This window comes from Pelodiscus sinensis, chromosome 1 (assembly GCF_049634645.1).
Source record: "Pelodiscus sinensis isolate JC-2024 chromosome 1, ASM4963464v1, whole genome shotgun sequence".
Classification (NCBI taxonomy): domain Eukaryota; kingdom Metazoa; phylum Chordata; order Testudines; family Trionychidae; genus Pelodiscus; species Pelodiscus sinensis.
In genome coordinates this window covers 285,464,814-285,484,191 of record NC_134711.1, presented here as the reverse complement: position 1 = coordinate 285,484,191, position 19,378 = coordinate 285,464,814, and the positions used below count along the sequence as shown (strand labels likewise).

At 41.1% G+C, this 19,378-nt stretch overlaps 1 protein-coding gene across 21 annotated transcripts in view; it reads left to right on the top strand.

The window, feature by feature from the left end:
* The window catches only part of ENOX1 (ecto-NOX disulfide-thiol exchanger 1), a 562,199-nt gene that overhangs the window by 502,637 nt on the left and 40,184 nt on the right, over positions 1–19,378 (top strand). For all 21 annotated transcript variants that reach the window (XM_075918965.1, XM_075918981.1, XM_075918972.1 and 18 more), the window contains 2 exons: positions 3,870–4,054; positions 18,992–19,099. In XM_075918965.1, the coding sequence (XP_075775080.1) occupies positions 3,870–4,054; positions 18,992–19,099 (293 nt within the window). The remainder of the gene's footprint in view (positions 1–3,869; positions 4,055–18,991; positions 19,100–19,378) is intronic.

The window sequence follows — 19,378 nt, the reverse complement described above, 5'->3', positions numbered from 1 at the left end:
GGAAGGGTATTCCTACTGTTAAAGCTTTTGTGTGAAAGTCAAGGTTTACCCACTAGTGGTACATAATACTATCTAATAGCCAGCTAACCACAAAGTGATGTCTGCTGCTCAGCATGAAAGAACTAATTTATACATTTAGTTGCCTCCGTACACAGCAAAGAAGTTCCAAACTGCAACATTTGGGAATGTGATTCAGGTCCCTCTCTGAACTAGAGAAGCAAATTTTCAAAAATAATTTATACTGGATTGGAGGTTTGTGTTTGCTTAACCCATTTTTCTCAGATGTTGTTATCTGGTTGTTATGGAAAATGATTATTTTCTCTTAGTTGCCGATTGGACTCCTCACAACAATTTCTTGAGGGTAAATTTTATCATGGAAGAATGATTACATGCTTTTCAAAACAATTTAATATGATACAGTAGCTGCAACTAAATCTTCCAGAGAGATGTTTTCCTATGTATTTAGAAGGAGCCAAATTAGATGCAACAATGAACCTATATGTGTATTTTAATGACTCCACTATACTTGCAGTAATGTGTTTGTATTGTTTTCAAAATAATAGAAATGAATTGGGTCAAAGAAAGATTTTTCCTGTCAAAAGTAAAATATTTTATTGGTAATGATGTATTGAGATTTTCTTTCCAGGAAACAAAATTATCTGACAGAGATTTTGAATCCTGTTATATGCACAGTATCCAAGTCTAAGGGGGTAGCTATGTTAGTCAGTATGTGTAAAAACAACAAGAAGTCCTGTGGCACCTTAAAGACTAACAGATTTATTTGGGCATAAGCTTTCGTGGGTCAAAACTACACAAAACCACCACACATCTGATGAAGTGGTTTTGACCCATGAAAACTTATGTCCAAATAAATCTGTTAGTCTTTAAGATGCCACAGGACTCCTCGTTATTTTTACAGTATTCAAGGGACTTTTTACGCAGCAAGGTCTGCTCAAGACTGGCATGAAGTTAAGCAGTACTAATATATAACTTATTATGCTTTGGAAAGTAACCATATTGTTACTGTTGACCACAACAAAAATTCTGTAATATCAAGCTTGAAATCATCTAATCAGTTTTGTGCTCTTATTACAAAATGCAGATAGAATTGGCGACGATGGAGGGTTTTTTAATTAGAGCTGCTTCATAGTGATGTTATCACAGACTAAAAATGAAAATAGGATTGCATCATACTTTGCTAAGTCAAATTACTATTGTTGCTGTCAAGAACTGTCAAGAGTAAACTTTTTCACTAGGACGTTAACAGCATTCCTGAAATAATGGCTGCCACACTTTCCTATGTGTGTTTATGCTTGGATAATTTTTTAAATAATGCTATTGGTATATGCTTTATAGCCTCCCACATTTTGCTATACAAATTTAGGCTTATATTGCAGACTGTGCAATTCATTTGGCAAATGTAATTTCCATCCCTGCATACTAATCGATTTCTTCACAAACACCTGCTATCAGTTATGATAATAAAAATGCCAGTCTAAATTGAAAAGGGGCCAAATAGAGCTTCCTAAGGAAATGACTTAAGTGTCTTTCATTGCAGCTAATGTAGTAATTTTCTTGTAGTGCCAATGTTGGTTATTGTTGGTGGGAGGGGTTTGAGCATTTACATTGTATATAATTTTGTTCTATTACATCATTTCTCTGTCTAAATGATCCATAATAACTAGAGAATCCACATGGGGTGTGTTTCCACATTTTCTCTCTTGGGACCAAATCCAGAAAGCTTTACTTAGGCAAATTTTCTTAGCATAACAAGGCCTCAATCCTGAATGGAACCTCTGAATGCAACCATAGTATAACTATATTAAACAGTCACCTGTACAGTTTCTATGTCATTGCTGGGAAAATGCTGTGAGGTCAATACAGTTTTGCCAATCTAAAACTTATGAATTTTGCCTTTTCACTGAATGTCACTTTTTTTACGTGGTATCAATGTCTAAATTTAGCAAGTAGTCTATGAAGAGGGATTGAAATATATTTCAATAGTTTGGGCATGTCTGCACAGCAGGGCTAAAGCCAAAATAAGCTACACAACTTGAGCTATGTCAATTATGTAGCTTACGTCGAAATAGCTTATTTCGTCTTTTGGCTCCATCTATGCAGCAGGAAGACAAAGCGCTCTTCTTCTGACTTCCCTTACTCCTTGTACAACGAGGGTAACAGGAGTCAGAGTAAGAAGCTCGACATTATTTTGACATTATGTTGAAATAACCTCTTGTAGTGTAGACGCGGACTATATTATTTCGGAATAACGTCATTTATTGCAAAATAACACTGCTGTATAGACATAGCCTTTATGCTCTCATCTCATTAGTAAATAAACTCTTGTTGACTATGCCCCTGTCAAATGATTAACTGCTAAGGTATACAGAACAGAACTGTTTTCAGCACCCACACTCAGAAATGTCATGCCTGTTTTCAGAAATAGGGAATCTCTAGTTGAGCTCAGCAGACATTTTTATCTCCGTATGCGACTCAATGGTAAAAATGCATGCATCTCTGCTCCACTGCATCTCATGCTATCAATTGTACCAGTATGACTGCACCATTACTGAGACACAGGTAAGAAATTGTGAGGAGCAGAAATCTCCCTTATAGAAAATATGAATGACTCTGTTATAACAGGTATCTTGCACACTTTTAGAATTAGTATCAAAAATTCATTCACAGCTAAACTGTTTTTAATACTAGTTTGAGATGGTAGAGTAAGAAGACAATCCTGGCTGACATCTGTTGTCAGGAATAGGTCATTTTGTGACATTTCTTAGGACATTTCTCTTGGTTGGTGATTCTCAACTGCTTCCCTTACCATCAGCAGTTCCCTCCCACTCAGAAGGGCAAAGTTGTTATGACCCCTGCCATCTATTTGCATTTGCCATGCAAGTCCCAACCTCCATGCCTAAAAATCCTGCTTTAAGATATTTATCTCAGGCCTTGTCTGCACTAAAGAACTGAGCCAAATTAAGTGTGAACAGTTCAGTGTCTCCACACTAGTCAGCCACACGTGTGCTGCCCTATACTATTTCATTTGCAATTCCTCTTGCCTCACAATTCACAGTAGTAGTGCATCCAAGGAGATGTCACAAGGCCACTTAGGGCTTGACTACACGGAAACACTCAGAAAAGCGATTTAAACTAAATCCAAATAAGGACATTTTGATTCTAAATAGGAATTTTCCACACAGGAATTAAATGCAATTTAACTAAGCCACTTTAATTTGGATTAACTTTCTGAGTGTCCCCCTGTAGACGAGCCCTTAGTGTACTGTGGCGCATTAATAGGGAAGATTAATTGAACCATTTCAGCAGGTCTGTGTTCACTCTGGCCCTAAACCAGTTGAAATTGAACTTATGAAGTGGCAAAGGTGTATTAGTCCTGCTATTTCTAATGAACTATTAGACTCTAAACCATTAGCAGACCACTAGAGTTGTTCTTGTGTATGATGGACTCTCCAGACCCAAGAGTGGTGACACAGATTTTAGCTGGGTCCACACTACAAAATGCCTTGGCTCTGACCCACATCACAGTGAGACTCAGGCTCTGACCTGCGCCATGGGCCCTATCCAAGACAGTTCCTTGACACGGATCAGACTAATTTCTTTGTGGACAGAAGGGGCCCCAGACTTGAGTCAGCGCCTAGGCTTAGTGTGCTGTGTAGACATACCCAGAATGTTCTACCACTGATCTTAAAGCATTAACCAGTGTAATTTCTCTAAATCAAACCTAAGAGTGGAGTGCTTACCCTACATTTATGATGCATCCCCTTTTGACTGAACAATGCTCCTTATATTATCCACCAGTGATTGAATCATACTGATTTTTTTTTTTTGGCTTGTTCATTTTCTCATAGCTCTAACAGCCCAAGCTTATGCCCTGAAGGAAGAGAATGACAGCCTCCGATGGCAGCTGGATGCTTACAGAAATGAGGTGGAGCTTCTAAAACAAGAGAAGGGACAACTCTTTCGGACAGAAGAAAGTCTCACAAAGGACCAACAATTGCAATTTCTGCAGCAGACAATGCAAGGCATGCAGCAGGTATCATCAGCTCAAGTTTAATGCCTTTCCCCAATAATGGATATGCAAAAAGAGGTATTTTTTGTTAGGGAATAAGCACTGCAAATTTCTGCAGTGACAAAATCAGGTTTTGTAACTAGTCAATGGGCTGTTTGAGCTGTGCTTGCAGGCACAGGCAGCATGCAAAGTGCCCCACAAAGGAGCATGTGTCGCAGAGATGCACATGGCCCCAAAACCCAAAAGCTTTGAGCAGCATGCAGGGGTGCAGCAGGCAGGGAGCATGCCCAAGGATCCTGCTGGGCTGCTGTCTGGGAGCCGCTAGGTAAGTGCATCCCTGCCGGAGTCTGCACCTGGCACCTCACCCTTTCCCTCCTCCCAACCCTAGATCACAACCCAAACCTTCTGCCCTCCCTCCTGTATCCCTGCCTCTGGTCACAACTCCCTCACAGACCTTGCACACCTTCCTATACCCCTCTTCCAGATCAGAATCCTCTCCTGCACCCAGACTACTTCTCAGAGCTCTCATCCCTCCTGCTCCCCGATCCCCTGCCCCAGGTCACAACTCCCTCCTTCACCCAAAATCTCTTCCAACCCCCACATCTCCTCCTGCACCCAAATCCCCTACCCCAACCTACCTTCTGCACACAACCTCCATCCCAGACCCATATCCCTCCATTAACATAGAAAAGTGCTGCCCTTGACCACTTACCAAATTCTTGGAATGTCTTCCCATTAAAAATTATTGCCCACCTCTGACTTAAGTGCAGACTTTAAATGTGTGAGTAATTTCATCCATACTTAAGCACATGCTTAAGTATCACTGACTTCGTTAAAGTTAAGCACATGAATGCAAGAATTGCTAAATATGCACTTAAATGCATGTTATCCATTGCCTTGGATGTTGTGAAGTCATTCACTCCAGTACAAATGGGAATTACATGCTACCAAATCAAAATGGTAGTTTTTCACTCGCATGCGGATTCAATTGTTACCTGGGGTGCAAGGGCAAAAGAGAATTGGGCTCTGGAATTTGAATTGGCTAGAATTGAAACCCATCATTTATTATATGTTGTCTGTCCATGGCACAACTGTATTTCCCATCTTCCATGGTTTTTAAAGTCCTTGACATTTTGCTGTGAGTTACCGAATTTGTGCTAATGTGGCATACGGGATCAAGCCAACCAGCTTCCTCTGGGGGAGGAAGGAGTTGTAAAAGGGAATCTGGGGATCTGATTTGAGGATATGCTGAGGATTGCAGTGATCAGGTGTTTTGTTGGGAAATTGTTAGCAGGTTCAACAGCTAGATGGAGCTAAGTTGGGTCTCTTTTGCATATTACTGTAATGGGTTTGAGTAGATGGGTTTTGGTTGTAAGTAACCCATCAGACACCCTACAGCCTTTACGCTTTTCCTGTGATTCACCCAAGAATATGTAGAAATTGGCCTTTTATGTATATAGAGTCTGAGTTTGGCTTTCAGAAATGCTGAAGACTGACAGCTTCAATTGAAATCCATCAGCACAGCATGTGTACAGCACCTATGAAAATCAGGCTCTATATAAAATATTAAACATATATCCAGGTCTTGGCTCGTAATGACTTAACAAGAAGAACTCTATCATTTCCTTTTATCTTGTTGTAGATATTATATTTAATTTAAGACAAGATGAACTGGTTTTCACCAAGTTCCTGAACCATTTCTATATGTTCACATTAACGCATCTGTTCCTTCTTCCTTTCCGTTCACATTCACCACCTCCCCCTACCCCTCACCCTAAAAAAACCCCGCTGGTCCCTCTCGCTTTGAAAACTAAAGAATAATTGATTTGAATTGCAGTTGAAGTGCAGGTCTGGATGGGGAAACAGATGAATTTTGAACATTAACGAATTTTCTTTACACAGATTTGATGTCAAACAGTAACAAATAATGCAACATTGGTGTCTTTTTAATGCCCTCCAATTATCTAGTGATTTTTCAGGTTTCTTTTGCACAATTACAGGACTGATGAAATGAGTGATTATTTTCTCTTCTCTCACCACTTCTGTTGCTCAAAAAGCATTATCAACAAAATCACATAGATACTTCCTCATGAAGAATACCTTATGGGCAGTAACAGCAATTTAGCAATTTATGTTGTTTAAAAATGTGTAATAGCAGTTCAGGCACTGAAGTTATGTTTTTTTGAGTTAACTCCCTCCATGACTGTGTCACCATTTAATTTCATACTCACTATGAGGTCTCAAACTAAAAGAAAAATAGTCTTGTATCTATGGCAACAAATGAGATACACTGTACCTGATCCTTATATGGAAATTGAATTAAATTGTCATGCCTTTATAGGTGGAGTTAGCTTCCATTTATTTCTATATGGGGAGATACATAAAATATATACCTTTTCAAATTGTTCTGTAAGGGCAGGTCTACACAGCAAGGCTAAAGCCAAAATAAGCTATGCAACTTGAGCTACATCTATTGTGTAGCTTAAGTCAAAATAGCTTATTTGGCATTTGATGCTGTCAATAGCAGGAAGTCCAAGTTAGAGACCTCTTCCTCTGACTTCCCTTTCTTCTCGTAAAATGAGGGTTACAGGAGTCAGAGTAAGAATTCCTCCACCTCGACATTATGTTGACATTATGTCGAAATAACTGCTTGCTGTGTAGATGCGGAATAAGTTATTTTGGAATAACACTAGTTATTCCGAAATAATGCTGCTGTGTAGACATAGCCTTATTGAGCATCTCAGCGCTGGAAACAACACAAGAAAACTCTATGATCAGAGAGATTTTGCTTTCAGAATGTTATTCCAGTTTTGGGGGAATGGGTTAGATATTTTAGGATCTAATGTTAATCACTAAATGCTAAGTTTATTTGAATCTTGACTCCCTAATGTGAAATGACTTGATTGAAAATGATCAGACAACAGGCCTTGGGTTTTTACCATATAGATATTGTAGATGACATATATTCTGAGTGATGCTGAAGCTCATTTTGATTAATTTTTAATACATGCCAGATGGCATTATTAATTCCTTACAGAATTATTTATCTGATTATTAGCAGTATTGGCCTGTAGACTATCCTGTAGACATGCTGTGTCCTCACACAAACTTGGTAACATTATTTTAGGTAAGGATCATAAAGAACAGGACTGAAGAATTGAATTCGCCATTTGTAGGAAGTCAGGGGAAAGTCATACCGAACAAAGGAAATGTCACAAAAACTGTTACAAATATGAAGAGTGAAAGGATTATCCTGCAAAAGAGCCTCTACCATTTATAATGCAAACGATTCAGACAGTGAAAGTGTTGTGATAACAAATGGACAGTTTGAACTAAACCTCTTCTAGTCGTCAAGGTATTTCATTTGTTTTCTTGTGCACTTGCATCTCCCACTGAAGTCATTGGGAGCTGGAGATGCCCAGCACTTGTCCTAATTTCGAGCTCTTAGAGGAAATCAGTGGATGTTAGATATCTAAATACTTGGAGATCTAGGCCCTGTACTGTATATTAGTTGATTATGGACCATGACATTAGCTGCATTTGGTATATCATTTGGGATACACACCATCATCATTTAGCAAATAGTAATAATTATTGGTGAGATTGTCAAAAGCACTCAACATTCACCTAACTTGCCTGAAGTGAAGTGGTGGAATTTGAAGACTCACTTTACTGGGAACCAAGTTAGGCCAATCCCGCACACTTTTGAAAAGTCCCCCCACTATTACACTAGAAACTGCCCTATCAGAGTTTAATTATTTGAGCCAGTTCCTGTAGTAGATGGAATGAAAAACATTGACTTTTACCTAGAAGTGGTGGGGAAACCAAGCATCAGCATGATCCCACTGACTTTAGCAGGGGCCAAGAGCATATTTCTTCACAGGGATGAGCTCAGTTACTTGTAGGATGGATCTAATGTGGGCTCTTTCTCCGCACTTCTTCCACGTGGCGTGTCTACTGTCTAAACTCCCCTGAACCTCAGTCAATGTTTAGCTCTGTAGGTCTCCAACATCTCGAAGAAGACTTTTCTATCACATTCATTCCACTCACCCATATGCAAACTTTTCCAAATGTCAAAAGTCACAAATAATTTTGTACAAGCCTGAAAATCACAGAATCCAGGGCTGTCATGACAGCTATACCAACCCATTCATCCTTAGGTGTGAATATTCCAGCAGCAGATGAGAGCAACGATTTATAACATAGGTGGATTTGGGGTTATTCTCATTAGTACATCCTGACTACAGAAGAGCTTATTTATTCTGTTTTATCCTCCTACTCAACATTGACTCAACATGTCGCCCAGCGTACCTATGATCAAGATGAACCTGTTTCTCCTCAAAATGCAGTATTAGAGAGGGAAGTAAATAAGAGAGCAGGAAATAGCACCCTTATTTTCCCTTCTTTTTTTTTACCTGCTGAATAAATAAAGTGATTAAGGAGAAAATATTCGTATTGCTCTCCAGAGAATGAAGCTTAATTCGATCTCTAAATTTACAAACAGCAACAGCAGCAGCAAAAACTTGGCATTTCTGAATGATATATGAATTCTAAAAACAAATAGCCCTGTTTCTGGGAATGAGGAGGAAGTGACACAGTATCAGTCTGTGCTACAAACACTACATCTATACAGATGAAGCACTGCAGCTATGCCGCTGTAGTGTGGACACTTACTACCACAACCAAGAGGTTTTTCCCATTACTGTAGCAAATCCAACCCCTGAGAAAGAAGTAGATAGATTGAGGGCGCATTTTTTCAGTCAGCCTAGCTGCGCACAGAGTGGCAGTGAGAGCCTCCCACTGCATCGCATGGGGCATGGCATTTTTCAAAATCCTGGGTGACATACCCTGGTTGACCTAAGTTTTAGGTATGGACCATGTCAAAGGAAGTTTTAGCACGCTTTCCTTTATTGTTTGAATGTAACAGTCTACTGGTTTTACCATCAAATACCTATCCGCTGCAGTTTATTATTATTTAAGTATAAAGTGAAAGTGGAGTTTTCCTGCAAATGTGGTGCCCTCTAAGGCATTGTTTACTGTTGTCATTTCCTCCTAAAATTTCCTACCATAGCTATCACCTCTCGTTCAGCTCCACAAGAGGTAGCTACCAGGGAAGTGTTAGCGTAAGTAAGGCTCTACTTCAGTTTACCAGATCATCTAGATCTGTTCTGAGTAGGGTGAGAGAACACATGGTTGAACTACCTTTGTACCTGAGAGCCGCCACAGAGCATGGATCTGAATGGTGACAGCAAGGGTAGGAAATATTAGGGGGAAAAAGTCTCAGGTAGACCTCTTAGTAGAATCACACTGACTGATGTCTATGTAAAGATCATTGTCTGGTCACAGGCACTGATTTCTTAATTTGCTGAGGGATGCTTGACCCCCCCCCCCACCGTCTCCTCTCCAGGCCTCATCCCCCCTCCACCCCTGCCCCCAAGTTCCTGTCCCACCTCTTCCCCATCTCCTCTCCTAAGCAAGCCTTTCCGCACTCCTCCTCCTCCATCCTGGATCTTGAATGCTGCAAACCAGCTGTTTGCAGCACTCCAAAAGCACTGAGGGGGAGGGGAAAGGATGTGGTAAGCTCAGGGCTCCCAGCGAGGCATGCAGGGGGAAGACTTGGTGCTGGTGGGTGCTCCAACCTACTAATTTTCCCCCTTAGATGCTCCAGCCCCAGAGCACCCATAGAGGCAGTGCCTATGAGTCTAGTTCTCATGAAGGTTATAGTCTAGCCCTCTTGCAGGAAATCCTTAAAAGGTTCTGAACACTAGACCTCTCCAGTTGGTTACCTCCTCCTTTATCTTTAGGATGCAATTGTCAAAAACATTTGGTGATGGCCTAATTCTGTTTCTGTTAAATCAATGCAAGCAAAGTTAGGCCAGTGCTGAGTGCTTTTGAAAATCCCAGCCTTAGTGGTGAATATCTATTTCTTTGAAGATGAATGGTAAAATTAAAATTCATGGCAAATTTAAGTCAGCTCAGAACATGAACTTTTGCAAAGTACAGTAGATGAGTAATTTTTATCTAGACCTACTTCAAGGCTTTCTATTAATCTCTAATTTCTCTAGCCTCTGTGTGTAAGGTTATTTTTAACTTTGCTTTAAAGATCAGTACAATGTTTCTCTTTGAATAACAAAAACAGGATCTAACACATAACTGGGTTTGTTACAACTGAGCATGCTATGATTATGGAGAAGTGATTTTATGCAATTTGTGGTCACAAGAAGAAACAGACATACTTCTGCAATCAGTGCTCTACTTCTTGTGGAATGCCAGTGGTGAAATTGTCATCCCTTCTAAGTCCTAAACAAATGTATGAAATTGAAGCCAGATTATTGTCTTGTTCTGTGTGTGTGTGTGTGTGTGTGTGCGCGCGCGTGCGCGTGCGTGCACATGTCTCCATGCATATGCCTATGTGCCTGCCCTGGGCTCAGCCCTGCCCACTGCTGTGCAGCACTGAGACCTACACTAAGGGTGGCACTGAGACTGCATATATGCACCAAGAGATTAGCCTGCCTAATGCCTTTACCTCTAGGCTGTGTCTACACTGGGCCACTTATTCCAGAAAAGCAGCCGCTTTTCTGGAATAACTTGCCAGCTGTCTATACTGGCTGCTTGCTTTTCCGAAAAAGCAATGACGATCTACTGTAAAATTGTCAGTGTTTTTCCGGAAAAACTATGCTGCTCCTGTTCGGGCAAAAGTCCTTTTCTGGAAAAACTATTCCGGAAAAGGGCCAGTGTAGACAGCACAGTAGTCTTTTCCGCAAAAAAGCCCCAATGGCAAAAATGACGATCGGGGCTTTTTTCCGGAAAAGCGCGTCTACATTGGCCACAGATGCTTTTCCGGAAAAGCATCCTGCCAATGTAGACGCACTTTTTCCGGAAATACTTATAACGGAAAATTATTCTGTTTTAAGCATTTCCGGAAAAGAGTGCCAGTGTAGACACAGCCCTAGAGGCAAGCTTGCCCCTGCCCCAGATAAAAAACAACTGATTAACATTTATGGTGCCCACCAGTAGCATCACCGCTGATTTATGTTCACTTTGTTCCTGGTCAGAAAACCAGCAAAATTCACTGCTCAGGGTGAAGCCCTGGCCCACAGAAGCTTGGTAGCAGAGAACACACAGGCTGTGTCTACACTGGCCACATAACCCGTAATAGCTATGGAAATGAGAGAAGTCAGAATAGGGAAATGCATGGGGGATTTAAATATCCCCCACGGGATTTAAATAAACATGGCCGCCGCTTTTTTCTGGCTTGGGGAAAAGCCGGAAAAGAGCGTCCAGACTGGCGCGATCCTCCAGAATAAAGCCCTATTCCGGAGAATCTCTTATTCCTACTTGCAAATCTGGACGCTCTTTTCCGGCTTTTCCCCAAGCCGGAAAAAAGTGGCGGCCATGTTTATTTAAATCCCGCGGGGGATATTTAAATCCCCCACGCATTTCCCTATTCTGACTTCTCTCATTTCCATAGCTATTACGGGTTATGTGGCCAGTGTAGACACAGCCACAGGGTAATGAGCACTGCACTGCCAGGTCAGGATTTAGATTCTTCTTCTGTTACAAATCCCATCAGCTGTCCAGAAAGTACAATCCTGATGTAGTCTGTAAAGTGGGCAGGGCTGGGGGACAAGTGGGGTAAATGCCATACCCTTCACATAGCTGATATGCTGCATTTCCCTTCATCATAATTTTTAAAAATGTATGAATTTAACATTCTCAGTTTCATATTAGGCTTGGTCATATGTTAATATAAATGCTGCACTGTGGCTAGCTTCATGTACAACTCATTTCTAAAGCACGTGCTGCCAGCGTCTTTGACTCGTCTTTCACATTTTCTTGTTTCCTTGGTGATTTGTCTGGTCTCATCAGTGTCTTGTTACTAATGCATATTTGCTCAGCTGGGAAGATGTACTCCCATTATTCAAGGCTGCCATGTACTGGCCATTTGTGATATAAAATCCTGGTTTAGTAGCATATGATCTTGATATTACAGCTAATTCACAGAGCTAATGGGTTTGATGGCTGCATGTGAGAACACATTATGCTTTATTTTACAGGTAAATAATTTGGTTGTGTGTGTGTGTGTGTGCGAGAGAGCTATCATTTTCTTTAGTTTTTTTTTTCTTTTACCGAAGGAGAATTCTGTCAAGAAATAGTTACATTCTTCTTTTCTTCCATTGTTTGTAAATAGCTTCTAAGAAGCTTGAAACACATTTTCCCTTGCTGATTTTTGCACTTTCCCATTTGGCAGATTCTGAATTCTCTTTATTTGTGTAGAATAAAATTGTGATTGACTTGACTAGTTTTTGCCTTTTAAAAAACAAATGGAGGGCTAGAGGAATTTATAATGGGAGAGGGAGACTTTTACCACATGGTCTTTGATTCTAGTCTGTCCCAGAGGAAATAGATCTATGCATTCATGGGTAAAGGCTATTCACATGAGCAAGGGCTGATAGATCAGGTCCTAGGTTGTTAGTGACTGAAAATTGACACCCTGTGATGTCTGTCATCTAAGTGCTGTACTATAGATTCTCTTCAGTAGATATCACACAGCCATTCCAAAAGCTGGGAGAGCTCACATCCTCTCCCAGGTAATGATGTAGACAAATACTATAGTGGATACCTTGTTATAACAAATTTTACTACATCCTCAGATAGTCATCACATCAATTGTAATGTACTTAACTTTTTAGTAAAGCTAAATGATTATGATCATTTTGTGGTTAATTTCCAGCAGCACTAAACAAAATTGTGACAAAAGAGCAAGGGTAGGAGCCTTTGGTGGTATAACAGTTAAATATATTAAAAATGCTGTGGTTCTTTTTTAACATCCTAAAAACCTAGCAGCCCTAAATATGACCTGAGGCCTTATGGTCTATTTCTAAAATGTACTTGTTTGGAGCTATTTAGATTGCTGGTTATAAAAGATGTTTTCATGCTGGAGCCATTCACTATGGAAGTTTTGTTGTCTGTCTTGGGGGGAAATGGTGTGTATACTTATCCACATATGTTATATGCATCTTTACAGTATATATTAAATGTATACATACAGTATTGCTTTTGACTAATGCAAGGCGTGGTGGGAGTATTCAGTGACTGTGATTGTCATAAACAAAAAACTACTACTTTACCTTTTGAGATTTTCATACGTTTGAGAGGGGTATTCTGTTTGGTATGGATGTTAGCATTCTCAACCATGCTGGCACTAGGTTGCGCACAGCCTGAGTAATTCATCTGGCTTCTATAATGCCTTCTATATTTAATGTTTCAGAAAAAAAGGAGATTGGTTTAAGATGGTAATTTTCTGTCTGTACTTTTGAGATCTGTGCAGTATGGGTGATACTGACCTTCTAGTGGAAGACTTTCAGCACTGGAAATAGGGAATGTGTTTAAAAAAGCTACCTTTTACAATATGCAGGATTGCTTTGATAACACTTATTTCAGTCCTCATGAATGATTCCAGATTAATAGCAATAGAGACTGACATTTTATAATTATTTGCAGAGCAGATACAGGAGAGTCAGTGAAAATGTAATGTACCTTGTGATGGTATCCATATCCCACACTGGGCAACATAGGATTAATGAGCTAATGTGTGCTCAGTTCACCCTGACCAAACCCAGATGTAACAGAGATCAGACTTGGAGGGGAGAGCTTAAAAAGGGAAAACACAACCCAGTTATTATCAGACCAGTCCTTCAGTCTTCAGCTCCTGGACAGAGGACTGGTTGAAAAACAAGAGCTCCTTAGATGACCTGGATCTATTCATCTTTCATAGAATACAAATGGTCATCTGTAGATGATTTTTCTTCAGTGTACACCTGTGCAGCTGTCAGACCAGTGACTGGTAGAGGATAAAGCCTCTGTAAACATCTAAGGCATACAGAACCATGAGCAATACAAGTAAATGATTTATAACCAATAGATATTGTATGTAAAAAGCTGGCCACTTTCAGTGAGAGAATTACAGAACTGCTGATTGAAAAGAATGCAGGGCCTGTATTACAATTGGTGCCTTCGGTAAATGGTCACTGGTAATAAAATGGTGGAAGGGAATTTGAAAGTTGAGCAAATCAGTGAGCACTTTGATGGCTATGCTAGAAGCACAATTGCAGTCTGTGAATATCTACATGGTGGACAAATGTTGTGTAAAGGGCTCTTTCAGTCTAGCAGAGAAAGGTATGATGCAATTCAATGGCTGCAAATCAAAGCTAGGCAAATTCAGATTGGAAATATGTCATACATGTTTAATGTTGACAGTAATAACCCATTATAACAATTTACCAACGGTCATGATGGATTCTTCATCACTGACAATTTATAAATAAAAATGGGATGTTTTTTCTGAAAGTTACACTCTGTAAACTATTTAGGGGAAGCTCTACGGCCTGTGTTATACAGGAGGTAAGACAAGGTGAGCACACTGGTCTCTTCTGGCCTTGGACTCTTGAATCTAGGGTAGGGTGTGATAGGTGCACTGAGACAGGACAGGAGGAGATAATGTGAGTGGAAAAATGAGCATCAGACAAGTTGGGGAAATGGCACTGGCAATCGGGGCGAGGGGGTAATTGGCAAAACAAACCAAAAAAAAAAAGAATTCCAATTTTACATTAAGTTAATTTACTTGTACTTTAAACTGAAGGGCAGAAGAACTATCTATATGTCAATTTTAATAAGCATAATAATTTCACAAGCAAAATAATTATAAATAATTAAGTCTCAGAGGGGTAGCCGTGTTAGTCTGTAACTTTAAAAACTGAACCTGAGAGCCTGGAGGAGGGGTGAAGTTGTGACTGGTTGGACAGAGAGTAGAAGCCAAGGGAGTTCATAGGTGAGGGGTAAAGGAGGCTGGCAATGTTTGAGAAAAAAGATGGGCTGGCAGCTAGTGAGGAAACTGAGGGAAGAAGCTGAAGGAGGCTGTTGAACTGGGAGGTAGGGTTGGTGGTGGGAGAAGGGGGACATCAGATGAGGAGCTGTGAGGAGAGTGGGACTGGCTAGACAAGGAGCTTGGGACTGGGAACCTGTGTAGTGGAATTAGGGGTGGACAACCCTTTTTTGATGAGAAGCTGAGGGAGACCTGGGACTGTTTGTGCAAGGAGAATGAATATGGGAAAGGGAGGAGATTGGGAGCTGGGATGGCAGGAGATTGGATCTGAGACAATGAGCGTGTAGGGGAGACAGGACTGGCTGGTGAAGCAGACAGGAACTGAGGTAAGTCGCCTGAGTGGAGGCTAGAATTGAGTAGTCAAGGAGCATGGGCATGGGACAAGGAGCCATGGGTTGGGGAAAGAAAGGACTGGGATGGAGGGAACAGGTAGAAGCGATTGTACACTCCAGAACACAATTCCCTTCCAAAGCCTGGAAAGGAATTCAAGATTCCTGAGTCCCACCACTCCTTTGCCGTCAGCAAATATCTGTGAAACCCACTGACAAAGTGTATGTCTCACTGTAAGTGGTCTTGCTTAGTCCTGGGTCCCTGACTGGTGCTCAGGCCTATACTTATTAGTCCAGCAGCCCCTTTAAGACTGGGGGGCCAGAGGGCAGGGCAGGCAAACAAATAGTTCTCAAACTCAGGTTAGCCCAGGCCTAGGTTCAAGATGGGGCTGGCAAACAAACAGTAGGTTGGCTCAAATGGAGAGGGGGAGACTGCCACCCATTATGTAGGGTAGCAGGGGGGATGCGGGCCATCCCTATTCCACCATGTCCCAGCCCAACGCCCTAGCAGTGGAAGCCTTGGCAGCCCCTGGGTCAGCAGGGAACTCACTCTGAAGCACGCCGACCCTAGTTACAGAGTTTTTAGGTCCACCTGACCAACATCTGCTTTTCCTGGGCCACTTCTGAACTCCCTCTCTGCCAGTACCTGACTCCTCATCAGCAGCAGGTTCACAGGGTCCGGCTGTTCTACAGGTGGGGACGGGGTCCAGACAATCTCCTCTTCAGAGCCGGAACCAGGCGCACTGGGCCAGTCATCCGCCTTGGCCAGGTCTTCAGGGCTTAAGCCAGTGAGCTCGGCAAAGACCTCTGCTCCCTCCAGCAGCAGCTCACCTACTGAGCTTCTGGGCTGGGCTTTTATACTTCCTGCCTCACCCTTAGGCCTCTGTGGACATAAAGAGGCAGGTTCCGTCTCAGCGTACCTGGCCTCAGAGAGGGTTTCTTCCTCCTCTGGGTCAGTGAGCAGCCATCCCTGCTCACTACACTCACTCTCTCCATCTGGTGCTGATCCACCCAGAGGATCACAGTCTATTATTTCTGTCACAAGGGACAGAGATTGGTGCAGTGGATCCACAGGGTCCTGCCATGCTGATAACCTATTTTAAAATCAATATAATATAACATGGTGAAGTCTTTACTCAGTATATTTTTAAAGAAACATAAGAAATTACAGCGGTGGGAACCAGAAGCCCTAGAACTCTGGCAGTGATTTAAAAGGACCAAGCCCTTGCAGAACACATTCATTTTATTGAATTGGCATGTTCTGATAGGAAAAAGTTCCAATGGAAAAATCCCAAGCAGCTGTAATGAATGTGTATATTTAATAACAGTGATGTACAGGTTGCACTAGGTGCTCACTTTGTTCTCACCACGTCAGTGTTTATGGTACCCTTATTAACTGCCTCAGACCATACAGCCAACCCAGCTGCATTTTCTGATGCTAATTCTTAAAACATACATGGCTTCAAATCTTCAAAAGAACTAGGAGTGAGAAGCCATCAGAACAGTGGTGTCCAAACTTTTCATCACAGTCCCTCCACTGACCAGCACTGGAATGTGGCTATTTTCCCCTAGGGCTGGGAATGGAGTATGGCTGGAACAGGGACTGGAAACAGGATCTGGCAACTGAGAGTGGATGCCAGGAGCTGGCATCTGAGTCACAGCTGAAGCCAATGCCATAGCTGTGGTTGCAGGATGGAGCCAAGGATGGGGCTGGAGTAGAGCTGGGGGCAGAGCAGGGCTGAGTGGCATTCCCTCCCCTCACACCTCCATTCGTGGGGGCTGGCCCAAGACCCGCCTGACCATTCCTCCATTCCCCTCTACAGGTGCAATCTCCACAGCTTGGAAACCACTGCACTAAAGCAACCTAGCTATGATTTGGATTGCACATACAAAAAGATGATTTAGTAAAATTTACTTTCACCTAGCTATGATGACCCAGCAGTGCCATTGGAGGTTGAAAGTCGAGAAGTGGCTCTAGGAAGAAGTTTATGTAAACTGTCAATTGCCATGAGAGGTTGTCAGTCAGTTGAAATATATATTCTGTCCCAATTTGTATAAACGTGTAAGCTATTTAGCTCACTAATGAATGAGGCATTCTATTTCATCAGAGATTATTATTTGTTGTGTTTCATGTGACTGTGCATTGTCTGATGCAATGCAATGCGCTGGATTTTCTGAAGTGTGCTGGTAAATTAGCACAATTAATTGGAAAATGGGGTGTGTGTGTGTGTGTGAGAGAGAGAGAGAGAGAGAGAGAGAGAAAGATGGCAGTGTTAGAGACCTTTAAATATTGAATTAATTCATCCAGCTGGCAGTCTTCCTTATCAGGAATTCTATATCAAGCCCTATTCAAGCCTTGATACTTCAGACATTTCCATGCGGCTCTAAAAGCAGGCCTCACACAGCACTGAAGAAGAAACTTTGATGCTTAAGACTGCCAGCTGCACAGTATTAAATTTGCACACTAAAAGGGCCTGCTAACATTGAAGTCAGATAATTCTGAGTGCTAAGCACCTAGGTAAATTAAACCTTAAATATTTACTATTTATAACAGCAGTAATTGAAGTTTCTTGCAACTAATTCAATTGTTCACTTATACACCTTTTTAAAAATAATAATCAAAATTATCGTGTTTCCACAGCAAATTAATTTTCCATGTTTGATTTCTAAGGGGCATGATACTAACCTATTTTGTAGTCTTTTGATTGTATTTTCTAGCCCTTGTCGTCTCTATACCAAAATAAAAAAACAGTTTCAAAATTAATTGACTCTAGTGAAGAATTCTTGGCAAGTCCCAATGTCTATTCATGACTTACAACTGCGTAGGATGAGGGGAGCCAAGCCCTGAAAATGTCTCTACATTTCAGGAATTCTCTCTACAGAGTGTTTCCACTATAAGTCACCCCAGTATACATCCGTCCCACACTAAAATCGTGGATGCTTGTAGGAACTGATGCATTATAAGTCCTCCCATTCCCCGCTCTTAAGTTGTGCAAAAAACCCACAATTTGCACAAATGGAAGTCAGCCGTGGGGGGGGGGGGGGGGGGGAGAGAGAGGGGAGAAATTCCCTACTTTAAGATGTTTTGCTATAAGTGCAAGTTTTTTGGAATGTATCTTCGACTTATAGGGAGGACAGCCTGTATAAAAATAGTCTTTTGGTCATAATTTTGTATTTTAACTGATCACATTAGCAGTTTTCTTGGCTAATATATTGATTGTAAGGCATCAGTCCTGCTGATCTGATAACACATCACCATCATAACATAAGAAAAGAAATGTTTAGTCTTCTTGGCAACTAAGTGCAAATGCTTTCCAGAATATTGCTTTGAGTAGAATGAATGGCTTTGGGCCAGAGACTAATTAGAGTAAAGGGCTGTGCTTGTGAATATGTATGTATAGTAATGTTTACCCTACTATTATTAAAACCACACCATATACTTCTACAAATAAGGCTGTGGTTCAGATGGATGTGATAGTCCTTCTGTGGATGATATACTATACTAAGTATTTGTGCTTTAGTGAAACAAATAGCTTAACCACACACATTACCAAATGCACTCCTTGTATAGGACAGCTGTGGAAGGAAATGCAGATGGAAGTAATCTGTTCAACTTAGACTCAACAGACTTAGTAACGATAATAAATATAGATAAAACTTGGAAAATGTTGCTTGCTGTGAGGATTTACAGTATTTAAAATTGCTCAGATTCTGACAGTGCTAATCAAACTCTTTTCGCCTGCATAGCAATTGCTGAGTATACAAGAAGAATTAAATAATAAAAAATCTGAACTGGAGCAAGCAAAAGAAGAGCAAACGCATACACAAGCAAGGCTTAAAGTTCTTCAGGAGCAGGTGAGTGTTTACACTGAAAATAATCCTTATTTAGGACTGCACTGGAGGGCCTGATCCTGCACTTTTAAAATCAGTAGGAGTTTGGCCATTGACTTAATTGCAATCAGGATATGATCTTACGTGTGTGATCTACTTCGAATATATAAAGGTTAGTTGAAGTTAATTGATAGGATAGCTTGGGAAAACATTACCGAAGTAAAATTGAACTCTGCCAGTTTTGCAATATCAGATATTTAATCTCGCATCTTGTATAACATTTTCTGTTATGTTCCTCCGCAC